The 25151-nt window shown below is 47.0% G+C and overlaps 2 protein-coding genes across 2 annotated transcripts in view; both read right to left on the reverse strand.

Annotated features, from left to right (window-relative positions):
* LOC137522889 (apolipoprotein C-II-like) overlaps nt 1-25151 on the reverse strand; it is a 596236-nt gene that overhangs the window by 92753 nt on the left and 478332 nt on the right. The window lies entirely within an intron of this gene.
* APOC1 (apolipoprotein C1) overlaps nt 11797-25151 on the reverse strand; it is a 40873-nt gene continuing 27518 nt past the window's right edge. The window contains exons 5-6 of the mRNA XM_068242223.1: nt 24850-25000; nt 11797-11997 (exon numbers count right to left, since the gene is read on the reverse strand). Coding sequence (XP_068098324.1) covers nt 11943-11997; nt 24850-25000 — 206 coding nt within the window. The 3' untranslated portion in view covers nt 11797-11942. The remainder of the gene's footprint in view (nt 11998-24849; nt 25001-25151) is intronic.

The following is a 25151-nucleotide window of genomic DNA, read 5'->3' on the forward strand; positions in this document are numbered from 1 at the left end:
GCTTGGCCACTGCTATGGAGGGGACCCCCGTAGACTTCCCAGGAGCGGTGCTGCAGGGACACATGGGGCTTGATTCACAAAACGGTGCTAACTGTTAGCACGCTGTGAAAAGTGCTTTGCATTAAATTTCACACGCTAACAGTTATCGCGTGCAAAAATTCGCATTTGACGGTCTCGTTCAAGCAATAAATTTGCATCATCGTGGAAACGTTAACACGTGAAAAATTCGAGGTAACGCACGAACACAAATTTTTGCGCGCGATAACTGGTTTTTCGCGTGAAACATGGTTTTTCACGCGAAAACGCATTCAAATGTGTGAAAAGCCGTGCTAACGGTTAGCACCGTTTTGTGAATCAAGCCCATAGTCTTAAAGGGGCTGTAGGAAGCCCAAGGTAACTACATTTTTTTTTTATGCCGGATGTATCCTTTAAAGTGTAACAGAGATCAAACAAACGAAAGATTTGATAATTACCCGGGGCTTCCTACAGCCCAATAAACACGTCTGATTCCCATCCTCCCACGGTCTGCCGTTCAGCTGCAATCAGCCCCGGTAACTGCCCAGTCATGTCCAGTCTTTGACTTCTGCGCATGTGCAGTAGACCCAGACTGACGCAGGGAGGGCAGCGTGGGACTCAGACGAGCTTATGGGGCTGGAAGAAGCCCGGGTAAGTATCAAATCTTTAGTTTGTTTGATCTCTGGTTCACTTTAAGTATGTATTAAGCTTATGTATCGTCTTATGCCACAATATACCATGCAGAAGTAATAATTCTACCACTTCTACATTTTGTAACACCTTACAACTATAGAAACAGAAATTACATTTGTTATGTGAATACCTAATATACATCTAACAGGACAGACATGTATGGGACAGCCTGCTAACATACCTGCTAACACAGACAGAGCTATGAAGACCACCGAGATTGTAAGAATAAGCTTCATCTTCATTACAGTGAGTAATCACACCTGGAAAAAGATTATAGGAGAGTTTTCATCTGGTGACTGTGGAGAATATTTTACATTAAATAAATCAACTGCATGGACATGCAAAGCAGGGAATTTGGGCACCCGCTAGTGCCAGAAGTTATGGCGCAGCCAGGGGCACCTATTGAAATATGGGCACTAAGGGGTCATTTGTGCACCCACAGTGCCTGATATATGGGCGGAACCAGGGCAAAATGCAGGGCCCTCTGGCTATGAGGGTCACCAAGCATAGGCAAGGAAATTGATGTGAACATTTTGGGGGGCCCCTTCATTGGAGGGGGGGCATGCAGGGCCAGATTTACCATAAGGCGCGGTAGGCACGTGCCACTGCCTACAGGCACTTACTCCCCTCCCCAATATCTCTCATTAACCCTTTCAGTATACAGAGATGAATGCATTTAATTTTGTTCAACATACGTGGAATTTCCTGTTGAAGGCCTTCTTTTTATTTATGTATTTAACTGAATTTAATAGATGATAAGTACAAGTACAAAATATTGTTATATTGTTACTTTTCACATGTAGTCATTCTTGTTATATACTGTATTTTGTTTCCTGTTTACCTTGTATAGCTTTGTTCTATGTTGCATAACGTCTGTCATCCTTTGTATCATTGTATGTATTTATTGTCCAGCGCTGTGTAATATGTTGGTGGATTATAAATATATTAAATAATAATAATTAACTCTGCCCAAATTCTTCTGAATTTAAATGGGCACCCTATTACTAGCAGAACTGTATAAATAAACCACACCCCATAACCATTACACCTATAATTTAGAACATAGTTGTGTGTTAATATGCATAACACGAATAGATGAATCATATCACATTACTATAATTACAGTGTAATCTATACAGTGTGTTACAGCAAAGTGTGAATTGCCGGCATACATTACCAGCAGTTAAAGCAGCAAGGACAGCCATACTATCCCAGGAAAAAAAATACATATACTGTATAAGTAGATAGATACTTGTTCTTCTTACATTATATATATGTATTGTACTGTCCACATTTTGATTTCACTGAATTGTATATAGTAAGTAAAGAGAATTATGTTCCTGGCATTTGCCATTTTGATTTCCTCTGACTTAAGCCAATCCTGATGTCATTTCCTCCCTTACACTTTTTTCTCCTAGAAACTGCACTGTCATATCTAGTTTGCTTTGTAAACACATGTGAGCACAGCATAGATCGTATTTCAGCAGCTCACTGGACTGCCCTGCAGGAATATGGGAGGGCAGATGACAAGCTTACTTCTCATCGGCAATTGTACCAAATAGAGTCAGGCTGACTGAGATAAGGTTTATTACAACAAAAACATTTCTGATTAGATTGGAATGCTTGCAATGTAGGGTCAGGTTGCAGGTTGCATATTAAACACAGAGCAGTGGGTAAATGGAATTTGACTTTGTGCCTGGTAATCCTGCTTTAATGAGTCTCTAAAACTGTAAGATGCAAAAACAACAGTATAGCATGGCGTATCAGTGCCTTAATACATATGGTACAGGATCAATCAAACAAGGCTAACAATGGATAACTGCACAATAGAATAAAGTATAGCATACAATATATATATACTTTAACGTTAAGTAAAGTGTTGCATATAATAGAATATACTGTCAAGTAATAATCAATATAAAACACATAAAACCATGTAAAATAAAGAAAAATTTGATATACGAATTTAAACAGACATAATAGTGAATATGGAATGAGCAAACCAAAAACAATTAGTTCAGAAAACAATGTGATATAAAACTTCACATATAAAAACATACACTACAGCAGTGATGGCTAACGCACTCCAGCTGTGGAAAAACTCCAAATCCCATCATGCCTCTCCCTCCCCGAGTTATGCTTAGAGCTGTCAGTATTGCAATGCCTCATGGGACTTGTAGTTCCAACACAGCTGGAGTGCCAAGGTTAGCCATCACTGCACTATAGTATAAGGCTAGGGTCACAGTGGGTGTTGCGTTGTGTACCCTGTAACAGTGGGAACGCAACAGAATGGGAAATCGACGCCATATGCGTGTGCCGCATACAGTGAAGCATATAGTCAATGAAAGGTATACTGTGCTTTTACTGTTAATGTGCGCATTTTGTGGTAACGATATACCACCCCCTAACACCCTACTGTGAGCATAGCCTAACAAAATATCATATGTTGATTGACATGAACTTAATTTTACATTTGTTCACATTTTAGCAAACCACTTGTCAAAGTGCGTCCCGTCTTCGGGAGTAACCATGGAATACACCTCGAGCGCAGTTCTCAGGGTGTTTCCGACGTCTCTATGCAACTGCCTCTATGCATGAGGTGCAGTGATAGACCTTTCCGGTGGATGTCATATTTTCTGCCCTTTTTGGCCCACAGATTCCACCAGAGTGTTCAAACTGCTCCTAACATGTCATAAAATGCTTTGCAATAATATAAAGTCTATGATTTCCATACAGTAATCCTATATAATGATTTTCATGTATCTCTGCGTCATCCTCCGTGTGTTTTGGCTACTGTGCATGTGTAGCCGTTGGGACAGGAGGAGGACGGGGCCTGGGGGGGGGGGGCGGGTGGCAGTTGGTGTGCGCGAGGCAGACAGCGCGGCTAGGAGTACGCGTGGTGGGGTTTGTGGCCGGGCGCGCCTGTGGCATGGAATGTGGCCGTGCACCCTGGCGTCACAGCCCTAGCACCCGTTATCTAACGGACAGGCTAAATAACTAGTATACTATATTATGCATGGACTCTCTGCCTAGCATTTAGTTCACACTTGAGCAGATGCAGAATGGATACAGTAAGCGCATCCGCGTTCCTCCCTCCGTTCTGCATCTGCATGCAACAATCAGACATGTCCATTTTGCATCTGCACCTCATCCATTCCGTGTCTTCACATCTGCCCCATCCCCCCCACCCCCATCTGCCTGTATGCATTGCCTCTCACCTGTCCTGCCGCTGCCAGTTGGTCCCCGTCTAAACAGTCTGGAGGCCAGCAGCAGAAGCATGGGGCTCTCTCCATAGGCTGCAGCAGGCCAATTCTCCCTAGCAACATGGAGAAAGTTCATTGGTCCAACATGAACCAATGAGAATTCTCCATGTTGCTGAGAATTTCCATTGGCCTTTTGCAGCCCAATGGAGATCACTCGGCCGGACGGCTGTTTAGAAGGGACAGAGCAGCAGGGATGGGCAGTGGGACACATGAGTATCACGTCACGGTGGCATCGAAATGGTTGGACAGTGTCAATTCTCATGGGCTTCCATTGAACACATTTTCCCATCTGGTTTTGGAAAACGTGCCAAGTTGGGACTCTGTGTTCCGTCTCTGCATTCCGCGGCACACAGATCCGTGTATGATCCGTGTTTTGTAACAAGTGGAAGCGGATCCTGTTTTTAACATAGGATCTGCTGCCTGCGTTTAAGCGGACCTTAAAGGAGTCATCAGGCAAATATTAGATCTCCCTGATCTACTTATCTGGGGCTTCCTCCAGCCCCTTGCAGCTGACATGTCCCACGCTGCAGCTCCGCTCTCAGCCGCCGCCCTGGCTTCCCTGCATGGTGTCTCACCAGGCGTCCTCTACTGCGCCTGCACAAGCGCCGCTGTCAATCATATCCACGCTGTCCGCGGCGTACTGCGCATGCACAGTATGCCGCAGACAACGTGGACTTGATTGACAGCAGCGTTTCACGCAGGCGCAGTAAGGACGACCTCGAGGTCGGCCTCTGCACCATGCGTGGGACATGTCAGCTGCAAAGGGCTGGAGGAAGCCCCAGGTGAGTAGATCGAGGAGACCTAATATTCGCCTAATGACTCCTTTAAAAAAACTTCCTGAACAGGTATGTCTTTTAAGCAAGTGTGAACTGGCCCTAAGTCCAGATGCACAATCTTCTTGGAGCTGCTGCATCTTGTCTTGTTTATCGGTAGAGATTAGTTCAAAGAACTCACCTGGCTGGAGACCAAACTGCTTCTGATTCTGATTACAGAATCACATCCTCTTATGTGGCAGGACTCCTCCCCTAAGCATGCCCTCCTCTGCTGAATTACCAGGAGAGGCACTACCCAATGTTTGTGTAAAGAGTTTGGACAGAAATGCTATCTCTCTTCCTTTATCAAAGATCACAAATCAAGAAAGCCAAACAACAACAACATTATATGTTCATTTCAAACCACAACAACACTATGTGTTCATTGATGTTCTCCGAGGAAGCAGATTGACTGCGAAATGCATAAATTAAAGAAGCACTGTAATGAAAATAACATCTATAAATATAAAATCAGACGTGTGTGTGCGTCACCATCACTCGTAAACACCTTGACCGAGTTCAACAAAACTTGGTATACCGATCACCTTCTACCTGGGAAGATATGTTCTGGGGGTCTCGCATCCCCTCCTGCATGCCTGGGCGGAACCACAAACAGCCAATCAGGTTTCACCCATTCAATGGAAAAAATGTAAAAGGCTTCCAATTCTCACAGAAATAAAGCCAGAGTCCCCAAACTTGGCACACTTGGTAACCGACACGCTGCATGTCGCTAGCACGGCTGTGTAATTTATGGGGGACAGCAGAGCGCAGGGGGGGCCTGGGGGGAGACAGAGGCTGGGCATTATATGCAGACCCAGCCTCTGTCTGCTAATAGGATTATTAATCCCTACCTCGGGTTCTTTTTAACGGGCCAGAGACTGCTGGTAGTGAAGGGGTTAAACCTTCATCTACAGTTTTGAACCAATGTATAAATGTTGTCTCTTTTGTTAGTCTAATGTGATTGTTAGCCACCCATTAATACAGTTTACATTCTGAAATTTATTGCATGTGGCAAGTCTTTAGTCCTAATATAGGGAATGAAAAAACAGGTTGCACAGCCTCCTAAGTATACCAATAAGCTTTATTATAGATACAAAACATCTAATAACAATCCTAATAACTGGGAAGTTGCTCCTCTTACGTAAATAAATAAAAACATGGGATTTAGGCAGATACACATACTGCCATAATGCTGGCTAAGGCCCGGTTAACAATGGCAATTAAGTGGCAAACGGATCTGTGAAAACTGATCTGATTACTGGTCGAAAGCATCTGTTTTCACTCCTTTACCACTCAGCTGCTTTCATTTCCTTTTGCCATTTCCTTTCTTTAGACACCATTTTCTTTATGTTGTAACTTTTTATATTTGTTCAAGTTGTACATATTTTATTTTTTAAGAAAACCATTGTGAAGCCATTTTTATGTGAAGTCACTGTAGCGATATAAAATATGAAATGGTAAGTTCCCTTTAAACTGTTATTTGTGTTTTCCACAATGATATTTCTGAGTCTAGTTGGCTACGGCTGAATAACACCAGCTGGCCCGGGAACGATAATATTTTCTTTAGTTGTCTAAACCAGAAAAACTTAGCAGTAATATTTACTGTATACAAGAATGATGGACAGTTCTTTGTTATGAGAAGTTTCAGTGCTCATTAATTATTCTCTGTTCATTAAATTAAGAGCATTAATTGGCTGTTTTTCCTCTATGATGTTTTATGATGTAAAATACGTAATTTTCTTCTTTAAAATCACCAGGAAGGTAAATTAACACTATGGACATACGTACTGCCTTGTGTGTTCCTTTCCTTATTCCCTGTGCCACTGATTGACTGATTACCAATGCAGACTGTGGTGTATGTGTGTATTGTGTGACTGGAGTCTCGAGAAGAGCCCAAGGATGGATTTGTATCTTTACACCCCGGTTTTGCACATATATAACAGCTCAGGTATCCTGCTTACACGGACCTTGGCTTGTCTGCCATTTTGCCCGAAGACCATCAGTCCCGATCTTAGATTGTCCTCAGTATTAACCACCTGCCTCTAAGAGTCAACCACAGTGAGTCTTCTCTTCTGTTAATCATGGAAATACACATTCTCAAGTTTAACCACTTCAGCCCGCAGGGGTTTTCACCTTATGGATGAGAACAATTTTCCCCATCAGCGCTCCTCTCATTCATTCACCAATAACTTTATTACAACATCAGAATGAAATGATCTAAAAAAAAAATTCCACCACCAATTAGGCTTTCTTTGGGTGGTAAATTTTGTGAAGTTATTTTATTCTAAATGCATTTTAACCACTTAAGGACCGAAGGCTTTAACCCCCCTAGTGACCAGGCTATTTTTTACTAATTAGGCCACTGCAGCTTTAAGGCCCCGCTGCAGGGCCGTACAATTCAGCACACAAGGGATCCCCCTCTTTTTTGCCCACCGACAGAGCTGTCTGTTGGTGGGCTCTGATCAGTTCAGGGATGTTTGTTTGTTTTTTACCAATATTTGTTTGTTTTATTTTGTAATAAATGTACCCATTTATTTATTTATTTTTATACTGTCCTTCCCTCCCTCTGCCAGCCAATGATGGCAATCAGTTGTCATAGACATCGGCCTATGAGAGCTCATCGCTCTCCTGTGTCCCAGGGGGACAGCCGTGTCACACATCTGTCCCCAGTACAGCACTGCCATAGATCGCAGAGCTGTACAATGTAAATAGACAGCGATTTCGCCATCTAACAGTCTCGTTATGCGCACGCGACCTGCAAAACCCAGCCCCAGGACTTCACGTTAATTGACGTGGAGTGGTCCTGGGGCTGACACGGCGTGGAGCAGTCGGCAAAGTCAGTGGCGTAGCTAAGGTGCCATGGGCCCTTCAAGTGTTTCATTGGGGTCCCTCCCAAGCACTCTATACATAACAATTGAAACGGCATACCAAAACCAATCAAGGTCAACCACAGTATCAGAGGTGCAAGAAGAGAATGTGGAACAGTTTGTTAATGATTACCAATATTCAAGGTATCAATAGAAGTGATTATTATGAGCACAGGACCAATAGAAAGCTAATACTGCAGTTGAGCGAGGGCTGGGGCCCCTCTGGCCCAAGGGCCCTGATGCGGTCGCAACCTCTGCACCCCCTATTGCTACGCCCCTGGGCAAAGGGTAAGAAAAAGGGGAATATTAAGAAAAAAATGGAAAAAAATAATTATTTCTCAATTTTCAGCCATTATAGTTTTAAAATAAAATGTTCTACTGTACATGAAACCCACACATTTTATTTGGGGTTTATATGAAAAGGGCGCCTGTAAAAAAGGGCGCCTGGTGGAGCCCATATATACCAACTTCGGCTACAAAAAAGGCGCCTGGTGTAGAACATATAAAAACTTCGACTACAAAAAAAGGCGCCTGGTGTAGCCCATATAAAAACTTCGGCTTCAAAAAAGGCGCCTGGTGTAGCCCATATAAAAACTTTGGCTACAAAAAAAAGGCGCCTGGTGTAGCCCATATATAAACTTCGGCTACAAAAAATCTCCGGGATGTGTTAATTATTATTCCCCCTCCAGGCCGCCATGGATAGTGGAAGAATGAAATATTTCGGCTTCCAGCACTTGTAGCCCATATAAAAACTTTGGCTAGAAAAAAAACTCCGGGATGTGTTAATTACTATTCCCCTTCCAGGCCGCCATGGATAGTGGGGGAATGAAATAATTCGGCTTCCAGCGTTTGTAGCCCATATAAAAACTTAGGCTACAAATAAGGCGCATGGTGTAGCCCATATAAAAACTTCGGCTACAAAAAAAAAGGCAATAATATGGGCTACAAAGGTGCACCCTACTGTAGCCGAAAACCTTGTAGCCGAAAAAATATGGGCTACAAAGGGGAGCCCGCTTGTAGCCTATATCAAAACTCGGGCGCCCTTTTCTACACCTTGTAGCTCATATTTCCAGAAATAACATTGATGTCTATGGCGGCGCCCTTTTCATACAGGCAGCTCAGGCGCCCTTTTCAACCAATACCTTTATTTGCCCATTTGTCCCTGTTATTGCATCATTTAAAATATGTTCCTAGTAAAACGTATAGTGCCAATATTTTATCTGGAAATATAGGTGCATTTTTTCAGTTTTGCGTCCATCACTAATTAGGCAAAAGATAACAGTAATATACTCTCACAACATACATATTAAAAAAGTTTAGTCCCTAAGGTAACTGTTTATGTATTTTTTGTAAAACTGTCATTTGTTTTTTAACACTTTTTTTTTTTAAGCTACGGGTGAGGGTGGGGGGTTAATCAGGCTTTATTAAATGTGTAATGTGTGTTTTTTTTTCTACTTTAATTATACTTTTTGGCCACTAGGTGGCGCTAAGAACTCTCCTGGAGGGTACCAGGAAATGCTCAATCTTTTTTTTTTTAACTTTTTGAGACATTGCATTTTCATGAATCAACATCAGTGGCGTACCTAGGGGATTTGACACCCGGTGCTGATTATTTACACACACCCCCAACCTTCCCCTCCCCCCCCAAAAAAAATAAAATAAAAAATGAAGTGAGTGCTGATGGGTTGGGGCTCCGTCACAATGTGAACGGCGCTAACAGGCCCTATGGACGGCCCTGCATTATTGATTAATTACTCTGATCAGGATGAATAATCAATAGTCCAGGGCACTCTAGTATTACAGCAGCCAGTGCACATGGCTACTAATGACAAGCAACTTCTGAAGCACTAAACACATCCTGCCACCTCTCCCTGCTAATGTCCCAGCTGCAGCACAGCAACCATTCTCTCTACTCACCCTGCTGCTCTGCCCATTCACTCACTGCAGACTTAGGGCTCGATTCACAAAGCGGTGCTAACCCAGTTAGAGACTTTAGGCGTGATAACCATTGCACCATGCTGGTGAAAAGCCAGTTTAGGTGTGATAAGTTTAGGTGTGATAAGTTTAGGCATGATAAGTTTAGGCATGATAAGTTTAGATAAGTTTAGATTGTGCGCAAAGTCCCGCACGGAAAGCAGCGCCATTAAACTCTATGCGAAGTGCACCAGACTTTGCTAGCGCAAAACTTTTGATCAGCTGTCCACTGCGGTGCTAACCCAGTTGGTGCTTAAACTTATCACGCCTAAAAACTTATCACACCTAAACTTATCATGCCTAAACTTATCACACCTAAAGTTATCACACCTAAACTTATCACACCTAAACTTATCATGCCTAAACTGAGTTTAGGCGTGATAAAGGGCTTTTCACCAGCCTGCTGTTAGCACCGCTTTGTGAATAAGGCCCTTTGTGTAGAGAGCGAGGAGACACATTGCCCACATGACAAGAAGTGGGAGGGGTGCTACATCTAGTGCAGGAAGTAGTACACTCCCCTGCACTGCCTGCTGCTATTTTCCCAAATGTCGGCCAAACTATAAGACAAGGGGCTCGATTCACAAAGCGGTGCTAACCCAGTTAGAGACTTTAGGCATGATAACCATTGCACCACTCTGGTGAAAAGCCAGTTTAGGTGTGATAAGTTTAGGCATGATAAGTTTAGGTGTGATAAGTTTAGGCATGCTAAGTTTAGATAAGTTTAGATCGCTTGCAAAGTCCCGCACGCAAAGCAGCGCCATTAAACTCTATGCGAAGTGCATCAGTCTTTGCTAGCGTAAAACTTTTGATCAGCTGTGCACTGCGGTGCTAACCCAGTTGGCGCTTAAACTTATCATGCCTAAACTTATCACACCTAAACTTATCATGCCTAAACTTATCACACCTAAACTTATCACACCTAAACTTATCATGCCTAAACTGAGTTTAGGCATGATAAAGGGCTTTTCACCAGGGTGCTAACTGTTAGCACCGCTTTGTGAATCAGGCCCAAGGTCCCAGGTGGAAGAACACAGTGACTGAGCACAACTGTGGCACACCTAGCCATGGCTACACCCGGTGCTGTGAGCACCTGCAGCCCTGTGGTAGGTACACAGCTGATCAACATGCCTTGTGATTGGAGGCATATTGATTCATTCACAGGGGATCGTTTGCTCCCTTCCACAATCGATCCCCTGTAATAGTGGCGGGGAACGAGCTTGCACCTGACAGCTACAAGCGTGCACCCGCCGCAACACCGCTGAAGGAATATATTCATTCAGATTGCCTCTTAGTCTTAAAGCGGAATATAACTCTGCATTTCAACTTTGCTCTAAAACATTATTTACAGTATATTATATGCAACCAGCATTTTTTTTTTACTAGACCAGCAATGGAAGGGTTACACAGAGCTTTAAAGTTCCTGGAAAGAACTGCAGACGCATCCGAAGCTGACATAGATACATTTTGTTTACATAAATGTATCTAAGTGTGGAATTTGACTCACTCTCTCTGACTGAGAAGGAGCTGGGGGACAGCCAAAGAGTGTGTAACATTTATCACTTGTTACATTCTATTTAGTTAAATGTATCTTTCTGAACTTCTGCATATCTCTCCACGGAACTTTAAACCTCTGTGTTTAACCCTTCCAATGCTGGTCTAGTAAAAAAAAAATGCTGGTTGCATATAATATGCTGTAAATAATGTTTTAGAGCAAAGTTGAAATGCAGGGCTATATTCCGCTTTAAGTGGTTAATGTTCCAAAGCTACAAGAACATACAAGAGTCATTAGTGGATTTCTTCTGAATTTCACTGATGTTGAGTGGTGTAGGAGGAAGATCGATTATTATCACCTGACACATTTCCAGTTGGCTGCCAGACTAACTACAACCCAAGTATGGCTTGCTTGCTTGCTTGCTTTAAGGTGCCCATTAATGATACAATCTTGATTGTCCAATCTTACCACTTTTATGTAATATGAGGGACCACCTAAAGTATCTATGCTGAGTATATTCACACATGTTACTTACCCTTCAGAGTAGACCTGACATCATGCCACTGTACTGCACCTTCAGTAGAGGGGAAGATGCTTGTAATGATGATACCTGCACACTACACGGGCATTGCCCTGCCATACTACAATACCTCAGCAAACCCCAAATAAACACACAAAACTTGGGGAGGGGGACAGTTTATTAACATGTCATGATGAACCTCAGAGCTTCATCTAATTCCGGGAAAGCAATTTTCTACATTATTGAGGGAAGTCTTTCCATGGGTCACTTGTCCTGTTCTTGGTAAAGCTTTCAGGCCCATCTCACTTAATTCTTAGTGAAAGCATCCTTTATTTGCTTGAAACTCGAACTGAAAAAGTTCCTGTTGAAATAAAAGAGAAGGTGAGTATGATTAAAGTGACCTAGGAAGTCATTTTAAACAACTCGTCAAATGAATTTCCCCTAAGAGAGGTTCGTAAACATCGTGGCCTTTTCGGGGTGCAGCAAGCATTTACTTACCTATAGAGATGGCCGGAAATGTCCATTTCCGATTCTGACTAAATTCTGATTTTCCGCTTTTGCGATTTTTGAGGAGTATTTCCTTGGTCACTTTTTGCATCAGAGAATGCAAAAAATGGAAGACAAAAAATCGGAAAAACAGAAATTGGAAAAATGGAAAATCTTGTTATTGGTCTACAATATAAATTTAGCATTTTTCCGATTTACGAATTCTGATCAGAAATTCAGATTTCCAGTTCGAAATGCGGAAATTTTAATTACACAGAATCTGAATGTGCATCCTTACGTACCTATGGTGGGTTGCCCCGAAGCCCCCCCCCCCCGCCCATCTGTATAAAGGCATCCTTCTTCTCTCGCTTAGTGCTGCAGAGCTGCAGGTTGAAAACGATATTCGTGTCCCCGGCAGTAGAGTTGGGCCGAACCTCCGATTTTAGGTTCGCGAACCGGGTTCGCGAACTTCCGCGGAAGGTTCGGTTCGCGTTAAAGTTCGCGAACCGCAATAGACTTCAATGGGGATGCGAACTTTGAAAAAAAAAAATAATTATGCTGGCCACAAAAGTGATGGAAAAGATGTTTCAAGGGGTCTAACACCTGGAGGGGGGCATGGCGGAGTGGGATACACGCCAAAAGTCCCCAGGAAAAATCTGGATTTGACGAAAAGCAGCGTTTTAAGGGCAGAAATCACATTGAATGCTAAATGACAGGCCTAAAGTGCTTTAAAACATCTTGCATGTGTATACATCAATCAGGTAGTGTAATTAAGGTACTGCTTCACACTGACACACCAAACTCCACTGAACAGAACAGGTATGCAGTGGCGGGTTCACTAAACAGGTATACAGTGGCGGGTCCACTGAACAGAACAGGTATGCAGTGGCGGGTTCACTGAACAGGTATGCAGTGGCAGGATCACTGAACAGGTATGCAGTGGTGGTGGGTGGGTTCACAGAACAAGTATGCAGTGGCAGGATCACTGAACAGGTATGCAGTGGTGGGTGGGTTTACAGAACAGGTATGCAGTGGCTGCAGGATCACTGAACAGGTATGCAGTGGTGGGTGGGTTTACAGAACAGGTATGCAGTGGCAGCAGGATCACTGAACAGGTATGCAGTGGTGGGTGGGTTCACAGAACAGGTATGCAGTGGTGGGTTCACAGAACAGGTATGCAGTGGCAGGATCACTGAACAGGTATGCAGTGGTGGTGGGTGGGTTCACAGAACAAGTATGCAGTGGCAGGATCACTGAACAGGTATGCAGTGGTGGGTGGGTTCACAGAACAGGTATGCAGTGGCAGCAGGATCACTGAACAGGTATGCAGTGGTGGGTGGGTACACAGAACAGGTATGCAGTGGCAGCAGGATCACTGAACAGGTATGCAGTGGTGGGTGGGTTCACAGAACAGGTATGCAGTGGCAGGATCACTGAACAGGTATGCAGTGGTGGTGGGTGGGTTCACAGAACAGGTATGCAGTGGCAGGATCACTGAACAGGTATGCAGTGGCAGGATCACAGTACAGGTATGCAGTGGGCTGAGGGCTCACTGAACAGAACAGGTATGCAGCCAGGAAGAAGTTAAGCCTAACTAATCTTTCCCTATATGAGAGACTGCAGCAGCTCGCCCTACTCTCACTAATGCAGGCACACGAGTGGCCGTAATGGCCGCCGCTGCCTGCCTTATATAAGGGGGGTGGGGCTCCAGGGGCTAGTGTAGCCTAATTGGCTACACTGGGCCTGCTGACTGTGATGTAGAGGGTCAAAGTTGACCCTCAGGTGCGTTATGGGGCGAACCGAACTTCTTCCGCAAAACGTTCGCGTGCGGTACCCGCACGCGAACCACCTAAGTTCGCGCGAACCACGTTCGCCGGCGAACCGTTCGGCCCAACTCTACCCGGCAGCTGCAATACATGCTGGGGCCGTCTGATGCATGCCGGAAGATATAGTTCTCATTGATGTGATTGCATCTCCTAGTCAGGAGACGTAATCACATCAATCAACTCCATCTCCCGGCATGCATCTAATGGCCCCCAGCCCTCAGAACCCCTCCTGGGTCTTCTGCAATTGGCCCCAGAAAGTCCTCCAGTCTGTGGCCAATTGTGCATGCACAGCACGGCCGAGCATGCGCTCCTGCCGTACTACTGTCGTACTACTGTGCCAACTGACCCCGACTGGAGGATTTCCCAGGACCAGTTGCGGACAAATGAGGTGAGGGAGCGATAAGCCTGGAAAGGGCTGGAGGAAGCCCCAGGTATGCATATTTTTTCTTAAGTGCTCATCTCAGGTACACTTCAAGGGCTTGATTCACAAAAGAGTGCTAACACTTAGCACGCCCTTGCAAAGCTGCTTTGCACGTGAAATCATGCGCGTAAAGCTTTACGCGCATAAACTAATGACTTTGCATGAAGTCAATAGTTTGCACGCATAAAGTTTTGCCTGCATTACATCGCGTGCAAACCAGCTTAGCACGGGCATGCTAAGCATAATAGGTTAGCAAGCGAAGCGACGTAGTTTTCACGTGCAAAGTAGACTTATAGCGCGTACAGCGTTAACGCGCGAGCACTAAAACTTTGCACGCGCAAAACACACACAAAATGGCTTGCACGCACGTTTGCACGTGTGAAGCTTTTAGGCGTGATAACTCAGTTATCACTGTTTTGTGAATCAAGCCCTAAATACGAAAATAACTTTACCTGGAGTTACATGCGACACGACAATATAATTGTGTAAGTACAGTCCCAGCCCTGCATAGAACGAGCCCGTGATCCTTTATTCTTTATTCACAGTGTAAGGGTAGTGTTGGGCGAACACCTAGATGTTCGGGTTCACGAACGTTCGCCGAACATCGCCGCAATGTTCGGGTGTTCGTGCCGAACTCCGAACATAATAGAAGTCAATGGGGACCCGAACTTTCGTGCTTTGTAAAGCTTCCTTACATGCTACATACCCCAAATTTGCAGGGTATGTGCACCTTGGGAGTGGGTACAAGAGGGAAAAAAATATTTGAAAAAGAGCTTATAGTTTTTGAGAAAATTGATTGTAAAGTTTCAAAGGAAAAACTGTCTTTTAAATGTGGAAAATGTCATGTTTCTTTGCACAGGTAATATGCTTTTTGTCGCCATGCAGTCATAAATGTAATACAGAGAAGAGGTTCCAGGAAAAGGGACCGGTAACGCTAACCCAGCACCAGCAGCAGCACACGTGATGGAACAGGAGGAGGCGCAGGAGGAGAAGGCCACGCTTTGAGACACAACAACCCAGGCCTTGCATGAGGACAAGAAGCGTGCGGATAGCATGCTTTGTACCGCCATGCAGTCATAAATGTAATAAAGATAGGTGGTTCAATAAACAGGGACCACGCGGCAACGCTAACCCAGCAGCAGCAGACGTGATGGAACAGGAGGAGGCGCAGGAGGAGAAGGCCACGCTTTGTGAGACACAACAACCCAGGCCTTGCATGAGGACAAGAAGCGTGCGGATAGCATTCTTTGTACCGCCATGCAGTCATAAATGTAATAAAGATAAGTGGTTCAATAAACAGGGACCACGCGGCAACGCTAACCCAGCAGCAGCAGACGTGATGGAACAGGAGGAGGCGCAGGAGGAGAAGGCCACGCTTTGTGAGACACAACAACCCAGGCCTTGCATGAGGACAAGAAGCGTGCGGATAGCATGCTTTGTACCGCCATGCAGTCATAAATGTAATAAAGATAAGAGGTTCCATAAACAGGGACCGGCAACGCTAACCCAGCAGCAGCAGCAGCACACGTGATGGAACAGGAGGAGGCGCAGGAGGAGAAGGCCACGCTTTGAGACACAACAACCCAGGCCTTGCATGAGGACAAGAAGCGTGCGGATAGCATGCTTTGTACCACCATGCAGTCATAAATGTAATAAAGATAAGTGGTTCAATAAACAGGGACCACGCGGCAACGCTAACCCAGCAGCAGCAGACGTGATGGAACAGGAGGAGGCGCAGGAGGAGAAGGCCACGCTTTGTGAGACACAACAACCCAGGCCTTGCATAAGGACAAAAAGCGTGCAGATAGCATGCTTTGTACCGCCATGCAGTCATAAATGTAATAAAGATAAGTGGTTCAATAAACAGGGACCACGCGGCAACGCTAACCCAGCAGCAGCAGACGTGATGGAACAGGAGCAGGCGCAGGAGGAGAAGGCCATGCTTTTTGAGACACAACAACCCAGGCCTTGCATGAGGACAAAAAGCGTGCGGATATAGCAGCAATGCTTTTTGCCGCCATGCAGTCATAAATGTAATACAGATGAGAGGTTCAATAAACAGGGACCGGAAACGCTAAACCATCCCAGATGTTCATTGGTCATGTTACTTGGTTGGGGTCCTGGAGTGTTGCGTAGTCGTTTCCAATCCAGGATTGATTCATTTTAATTTGAGTCAGACGGTCTGCATTTTCTGTGGAGAGGCGGATACGCCGATCTGTGACGATGCCTCCGGCAGCACTGAAACAGCGTTCCGACATAACGCTGGCTGCCGGGCAAGCCAGCACCTCTATTGCGTACATTGCCAGTTCGTGCCAGGTGTCTAGCTTCGATACCCAATAGTTGAAGGGTGCAGATGGATTGTTCGACACAGCTACGTCATCTGACATGTAGTCCTTGACCATCTTCTCCAGGCGATCGGTGTTGGAGGTGGATCTGCACGCTTGCTGTTCAGTGGGCTGCTGCTGCATGGGTGTCAGAAAATTTTCCCACTCCAAGGACACTGCCGATACCATTCCCTTTTGGGCACTAGCTGCGGCTTGCGTTGTTTGCTGCCCTCCTGGTCGTCCTGGGTTTGCGGAAGTCAGTCTGTCGGCGTACAACTGGCTAGAGGAGGGGGAGGATGTCAATCTCCTCTCTAAAGTCTCCACAAGGGCCGCTGGTATTCTTCCATTTTGACCTGTCTGACTCTTTCTTCAAGCAGTTTTGGAACATTGTGTTTGTACCGTGGATCCAGAAGGGTATAAACCCAGTAATTGGTGTTGTCCAGAATGCGCACAATGCGTGGGTCGCGTTCAATGCAGTCTAGCATGAATTGAGCCATGTGTGCCAGAGTCCTACCAGAATCCTCATCATCCTCTTGTGAGCGTTGTGATAGTTGTTGTGATGCATCATAGTCGTCACCTTCCTCCTGGTCTGCTTCTGCTGACCATTTGCGCTGAATTGTGGAAGTCCAACGTGCACCGCTCTGGCCCTCGTCAGTGGTGGCATGAAATTCCTGCTCCAACTCCAGCTGTTCCTCCTCCTCTTCTTCGTCATAGCTGCTGGGGCCAGCGTTCCCTGAGGCGGATGGCCTGATGTTGGTACCATCACGCTGATCGTTTTCTCCTTCAGATTCCCCCAGTTGCATTATGACAGCTGTTTCCTTGATTTTCAACATCGACCTCTTCAGTAAACACAGCAGTGGTATGGTAATGCTGACTGAAGAGTTGTCACTGCTCACAAGCAACGTGGATTGCTCAAAATTTTGGAGGACTTGGCAGAGGTCCAACATGTTGGCCCAATCGGATCCACAGAAGCTTGGCAGCTGTCCGGATGCGCCTCGGTACTGCGCCATCATGTACTGGACCACTGCACTCTTCTGCTCACAAAAGCGGGCTAGCATGTGCAGCGTAGAATTCCAGTGCGTAGGGACATCACACTGCAAGCGATGGTGGGGGAGATTGAAGTGCTCCTGCATCTTGGCGAGTGCCCCCGAAGCAGTACTGGAATTTCTACAATGTTTGGCCACTCGACGCACCTTCAACAGAAGATCGGCCACGCCTGGGTATGTCCTCAGGAACCGCTGAACTACTAGGTTCATCACGTGCGCCAGGCAAGGGATGTGTGTCAGCTTAGCCAACCTTAAAGCGCGAATGAGATTACTCCCATTATCACACACAACCATGCCCGGTTTCAGGTCCAGCGGTGCCAGCCACAAATCCGTCTGTTCCTTTATTCCCTTCCAAATTTCCTCCCCTGTGCTGGTGCTGGGTTAGTGTTTCCGGATGAGGTACAGCTTTGAGATGCGTTGGAGGAGAAGGAGTCAGAGAGGTAGGTGCTGCTGTTGTTATCCAGTGGGAGGGACGGCGGTGCAGCTGTTTGCGGCGTGGGCAACACCCGCGCTGTAGCAGGTGAGGAATCGCTGCCAGGCTCCACAAGGTTCACCCAGTGCGCGGTAAGGGAGATGTATCGACCCTGGCCGAACGCACTCGTCCAGGTGTCAGTGGTGAGGTGAACCTTGCAGGCAACGGCATTCTTCAAGCTTCGGGTTATTTTGCTGACCACGTGCTCATGCAACTCAGGCACTGCAGAGCGCGCAAAGTGGTAGCGGCTGGGAACCACGTAACGTGGGATGGCCACTGACATCATGCCCTTGAAGCTGTTTGTCTCCACCACTCGATATGGCAGCATTTTGCAGGCCAGAAGCTTGGCTATGCTGGCTGTTAATGCCACGGCCCGGGGGTCATTTGCTGGCAATTTCCTCTTGCGCTCAAACATCTCCGACACAGACAACTGAACCGTAGCGCTGCACACGGAAGGGCTGTTGGTTGTTGTGTTTGATGAACACTGGGAGACCTCAAGAGCACTACTCCGGAAAGTGACAGTGTCAGCGTTGTCTGATGTTTGTGAATGTTGTGAACCACGCAATGGCTGGGCTACTGCTGCTGCTGAGGCGGGTCTGGTGGTGAGTCTGGTGAACCCAAGGGAGGCAGTGTTGCTGGTACCCTGTCCTGACGCGTTTGCCCACAGAGTGGGATGTTTGGATAGCATGTGGCGGCTCATGCTGGTGGTGGAGAGGTTGTTAATACTTTTCCCCCTGCTCAGGCGGGTCTTGCACACCTTGCAAATCGCCATGGTAACATCCTCAGTGCAGTCTTCAAAGAAAGCCCAGACTTTGGAGCACCTGCCTTGCTGGCGATTTCTGTTTGCTCCTCTTTTGCCTCTCACTTGAACTTCCACACTTGTGGTGCCTGAAATTGCGCGCCGCCTACCTTGTGGCACAAGGCGAACTCGTGCAGCAGTGGGTTCTTCAACAGACTCATCTGTGCTGCTGCTACGACGGCGATGTTCTCGTTCACAAACAAAATCTGGGTCTATGTCCACATTGTCCATACCCTCCTCTTCCATCTCCTGAAACTCGTCATATGTCATTGTGGGGGGCCGCCGCCGTGGAGTAGAGCTCCCCAGAACAACCTCTGCGCAGCTCACTCCAACTAGAGTTGGGCCGAACGGTTCGCCTGCGAACGGTTCCATGCGAACTTCAGTGGTTCGCGTTCGCGTCCCGCAGGTGAACCTTTGCGGAAGTTCGGTTCGCCCCATAATGCACATGGAGGGTCAACTTTGACCCTCTACATCACAGTCAGCAGGCCCAGTGTAGCCAATTAGGCTACACTAGCCCCTGGAGTCCCACCCCCCCTTATATAAGGCAGGCAGCGGCGGCCATTACGGTCACTCGTGTGCTGCCTGCGTTAGTGAGAGTAGGGCGAGCTGCTGCAGACTGTCTCTCAGGGAAAGATTAGTTAGGCTTAACTTGTTCCTGTCTGGCTGCATACCTGTTCTGTGAACCCACCACTGCATACCTGTGCTGTGAACCCACCACTGCATACCTGTGCTGTGAACCCACCACTGCATACCTGTGCTGTGAACCCACCACTGCATACCTGTGCTGTGAACCCACCACTGCATACCTGTTCAGTGAACCCACCACTGCATACCTGTGCTGTGAACCCACCACTGCATACCTGTTCAGTGAACCTGCCACTGCATACCTGTTCTGTTCAGTGGACCCGCTACTGTATACCTGTTCATTGAACCCACCACTGCATACCTGTGCTGTGAACCCACCACTGCATACCTGTTCTGTGAAGCCACCACTGCATACCTGTGCTGTGAACCCACCACTGCATACCTGTTCAGTGAACCTGCCACTGCATACCTGTTCTGTTCAGTGGACCCGCCACTGTATACCTGTTCATTGAACCCACCACTGCATACCTGTGCTGTGAACCCACCACTGCATACCTGTTCTGTGAACCCACCACTGCATACCTGTGCTGTGAACCCACCACTGCATACCTGTTCAGTGAACCTGCCACTGCATACCTGTTCTGTTCAGTGGACCCGCCACTGTATACCTGTTCATTGAACCCACCACTGCATACCTGTGCTGTGAACCCACCACTGCATACCTGTTCTGTGAACCCACCACTGCATACCTGTTCAGTGAACCCGCCACTGCATACCTGTTCTGTTCAGTGGACCCGCCACTGTATACCTGTTCAGTGAACCCGCCACTGCATACCTGTTCTGTTCAGTGGACCCGCCACTGTATACCTGTTCAGTGAACCCGCCACTGCATACCTGTTGTGTTCAGTGAACCTGCCACTGCATACCTGTTCTGTGAACCCGCCACTGTATACCTGTTCTGTTTAGTGAACCCGCCACTGTATACCTGTTCTGTTTAGTGAACCCGCCACTGCATACCTGTTCTGTTCAGTGGACCCGCCACTGTATACCTGTTCATTGAACCCACCACTGCATACCTGTGCTGTGAACCCACCACTGCATACCTGTTCTGTGAACCCACCACTGCATACCTGTTCAGTGAACCCGCCACTGCATACCTGTTCTGTTCAGTGGACCCGCCACTGTATACCTGTTCAGTGAACCCACCACTGCATACCTGTGCTGTGAACCCACCACTGCATACCTGTTCAGTGAACCCACCACTGCATACCTGTTGTGTTCAGTGAACCCGCCACTGCATACCTGTTCGGTTCAGTGGACCCGCCACTGTATACCTGTTCAGTGAACCCGCCACTGCATACCTGTTCTGTTCAGTGGACCCGCCACTGTATACCTGTTCAGTGAACCCGCCACTGCATACCTGTTGTGTTCAGTGAACCTGCCACTGCATACCTGTTCTGTGAACCCGCCACTGTATACCTGTTCTGTTTAGTGAACCCGCCATGAACCCGCCACTGCATACCTGTTCTGTTCAGTGGACCCGCCAAAGAAAAGGCATGTACATGCGCCCATTCCCCTTCGTGATCATTACCTTGCCGTGGTGAAGGGGCTTGTGTATCACAATGAAGCAATGACCGGCGCCTAGATGAGTGTCTCGGGGGACACACCCACGATAATAAGGTCGTTGCCTCATTGTGGTCAGACCAAATTTGATTAGCTGGACAGTCACTGTTCTGTCATTCAGCTACATCAGCCAGGCGACCATATGGGCTGTAAAGCCACCAAAACTTGCACTCTCGCCATGGTGCGCACCAGTCCAGCACGGCCGTCACTACACAAACAGCTGTTTGCGGTGCGTTACACGGTGAGTTTGGTGTGTCAGTGTGAAGCAGTACCTTAATTACACTACCTGATTGATGTATACACATGCAAGATGTTTGAAAGCACTTTAGGCCTGTCATTTAGCATTCAATGTGATTTCTGCCCTTAAAACGCTGCTTTGCGTCAAATCCAGATTTTTCCCCGGGACTTTTGGCATGTATCCCACTCCGCCATGCTCCCCTCCAGGTGTTAGACCCCTTGAAACATCTTTTCCATCACTTTTGTGGCCAGCATAATTATTTTTTTTTTTTCAAAGTTCGCATCCCCATTGAAGTCTATTGCGGTTCGCGAACTTTAACGCGAACCGAACCCTCCGCGGAAGTTCGCGAACCAGTTTCGCGAACCTAAAATCGGAGGTTCGGCCCAACTCTAACTCCAACGTCGTCTTCCAGATCTTGTCGGCCGACCTCCTGCAATTGCAACCCCTCCTGCCCAACTTGCTCTGGGATTTGGGTTTCCGAGTCCTCCTCGGACTCGCCTTGTATTTCAGTGCGCGGTGCATTTCCCACAGTTAATGGTTGTGAATCCGGGCACAACATTTCTGGCTGTTCCTCCATTGACCTTTGAAAGGTGGAAGTTTGTTGGGCTGGGAATAGCTCCTGCGAATACCCCATTGTGTCCTGAGGTAATTCATCGGACTGGTTATCTGGCAGTTGTGTGCGTGGTGTCGCTGCCGGTTGTGTCAGCTTTGTGCCCACTGGCTCCTTGTAACTGGCTGAGGACTCGGACCTCGTGCGTGATGTGCTGGTGCTGCTTAACCCACTGCTGGACGCTTGAGAGGTCATCCAAGTAATTATCTGGTCCTGTTCTTTTGGATCTGTGAGGGTTGTTGTCCTGGACAACATGGGCGGTATTGAGTGGGTTTTCTTGGGTGCTCCCCTGTGGCCTGTACGTGAACCGTCAGGGGAAACACCTCTTCCCTTGCCCCTCCCTCTTTCACCGGATTTCTTCCTCATTTCACTTATCCTTACAGTACACGCTGACTGGCAGCAGTACAGTGGCAGTACAGAAATGCTATACAGTGGTGGGTGAGCGGTGTACCACTATTGCCAGCAGCGACACAGAGCACAATAATATACAGTGGCGGGTGAGCGGTGTTTTACTGTTCCCAGCAGACACAGAGTGGCAGTACACACAATGCTATATAGTCTGGCTGAGCGGTGTACACAGAGTGGCAGTACACACAATGCTATATAGTCTGGCTGAGCGGTGTACACAGAGTGGCAGTAAACAATGCTATATAGTCTGGCTGAGCGAGGTACACAGTGGCAGTACACACAATGCTATATAGTCTGGCTGAGCGGTGTACACAGAGTGGCAGTAAACAATGCTATATAGTCTGGCTGAGCGAGGTACACAGTGGCAGTACACACAATGCTATATAGTCTGGCTGAGCCGTGTACACAGAGTGGCAGTAAACAATGCTATATAGTCTGGCTGAGCGGTGTACACAGAGTGGCAGTACACACAATGCTATATAGTCTGGCTGAGCGGTGTACACAGAGTGGCAGTAAACAATGGTATATAGTCTGGCTGAGCGAGGTACACAGTGGCAGTACACACAATGCTATATAGTCTGGCTGAGCGGTGTACACAGAGTGGCAGTAAACAATGCTATATAGTGTGGCTGAACCGTGTACACAGAGTGGCAGTAAACAATGCTATATAGTCTGGCTGAGCGGTGTACACAGAGTGGCAGTACACACAATGCTATATAGTCTGGCTGAGCAGTGTACACAGAGTGGCAGTACACACAATGCTATATAGTCTGGCTGAGCGGTGTACACAGAGTGGCAGTACACACAATGCTATATAGTCTGGCTGAGCCGTGTACACAGAGTGGCAGTAAACAATGCTATATAGTCTGGCTGAGCGATGTACACAGAGTGGCAGTACACACAATGCTATATAGTCTGGCTGAGCGAGGTACACAGTGGCAGTAAACAATGCTATATATAGTGTGGCTGAGCGAGCGGTGTACTACTGTTCCCAGCAGCGACACACAATGACTGGGGGGGACCCTGGCTAGCGTGGCTGTAGAGCGAACTACCCTGCCTGCCTACCCAAAGCTAAACCCACAGAGAAATGGCGGAGTTTTGACATGGTTTGGGTATTTATTTACCCGAACCACGTGACCGTTCGGCCAATCAGAGCGCGTTCGGGTCCGAACCACGTGACCCGTTCGGCCAATCACAGCGCTAGCCGAACGTTCGGGGAACGTTCGGCCATGCGCTCTTAGTTCGGCCATGCGGCCGAACGGTTTGGCCAAGCACCATCAGGTGTTCGGCCGAAATCGAACATCACCCGAACAGGGTGATGTTCTGCAGAACCCGAACAGTGGTGAACACTGTTCGCCCAACACTATGTAAGGGCTTCACCACATCGCATGATGATATGATATGATCATAATGTGACTTTTCCCCTCCATTGCATTGCGATCAGGCTTTTCGAGGATGTGCAATGCAATGCCCCAGTGTGCAACTTGCCTTAATGTAGATTTTAAAGCAAATCTGAAGCCACCCTGAAAAAGAAACGTTAAATGCCTATGTAGAGAGAAGGCACTGGATCCCATAGAGGCTTCCCGATCCTCTCTCCATGCCCTCGGTCCACTTGTGAAAGTCTGAGCCTTCTGAACTCCTCGATAGGCATCTGAAGCACTTGCGCCTCGGAGTGCATCCGTAGACAGGGCTGGCACTTCCAAAGAGGCAAAGCGGACAAATGTCCCAGGGCCACAGACAATGTAGCCCCCCCCCCCCCAGGTGTGTCCCTTCCTCTCCAGTTATGGTGACCCCGTACAGGCCTGCAGGGAATGAGGAAGAGAGGTGCCATGGGGGTAAGTCCAGAGCATAGAGCTGCCCCCTGTATCCTGCCCGGATTAGGTAAGGCCCCACTATGTGTACACTCTGGATTTGTAAGGGAAAGGATGAGGGGAATTATGGGGTACCCAACAATGCTTTTGAGGACATATGATGGTCACCTAATGATTTTGTGTGGCTGGGAGTGTGGTGGTATGATGGGTCCTGAGAGTCACCTCAGGGGATGCATGGGGCGCATTGCTAGCCCCCCCTCCCCCCAGGTGTGTACCTGTGGTCCTTAAGTGGTTAAACATTGCTTATCTTGTAGAGATCACTTATTACAATAACTGAAAAGCAATTATTTTGCAGTAGTGCCCTTTTAAGTAGGATGCCCCCCCCCCCCTTCCCCCTTCCCCAGTATAGGTAACCACACGTGCCTCTAGGATTAGGTAGGTTGTTCCTCCTCTATTATGCATGTATGGCTGGCATGTGAACAGGTATATAAGGCCAGTGACAGCTTCTATAGGAAAGGGTTAGGCAGAATAAGGGAAAATTAATTGAATGCTTGACTTTCGTACTTTGTCTTGGTCATTGCCTCACTGTCACGAATATCTTCATAAGTATTCTTGATTTTTTCACCGGCTCTAGCTGCAGCTTCTTTTATTGCCTCCCCAAATTTGGTGAACTTCTCTTTGACAGCCGAGTCTTCTGACTCAGCGGAGGTTGGCCCTAAAATATATGAAAGAAAGATCAAGAAGTATACAGAGGATAACCAAAATGCCTATTATATTGATGTGCATTAGGGGAAACAACATAGTTCATCAAAGCGGTTATGCTACAAATCAGAAAACAACTTGAACACAGATTTTTAGTCCCCCAC

This window comes from Hyperolius riggenbachi, chromosome 6 (genome assembly GCF_040937935.1).
Source record: "Hyperolius riggenbachi isolate aHypRig1 chromosome 6, aHypRig1.pri, whole genome shotgun sequence".
Lineage (NCBI taxonomy): Eukaryota > Metazoa > Chordata > Amphibia > Anura > Hyperoliidae > Hyperolius > Hyperolius riggenbachi.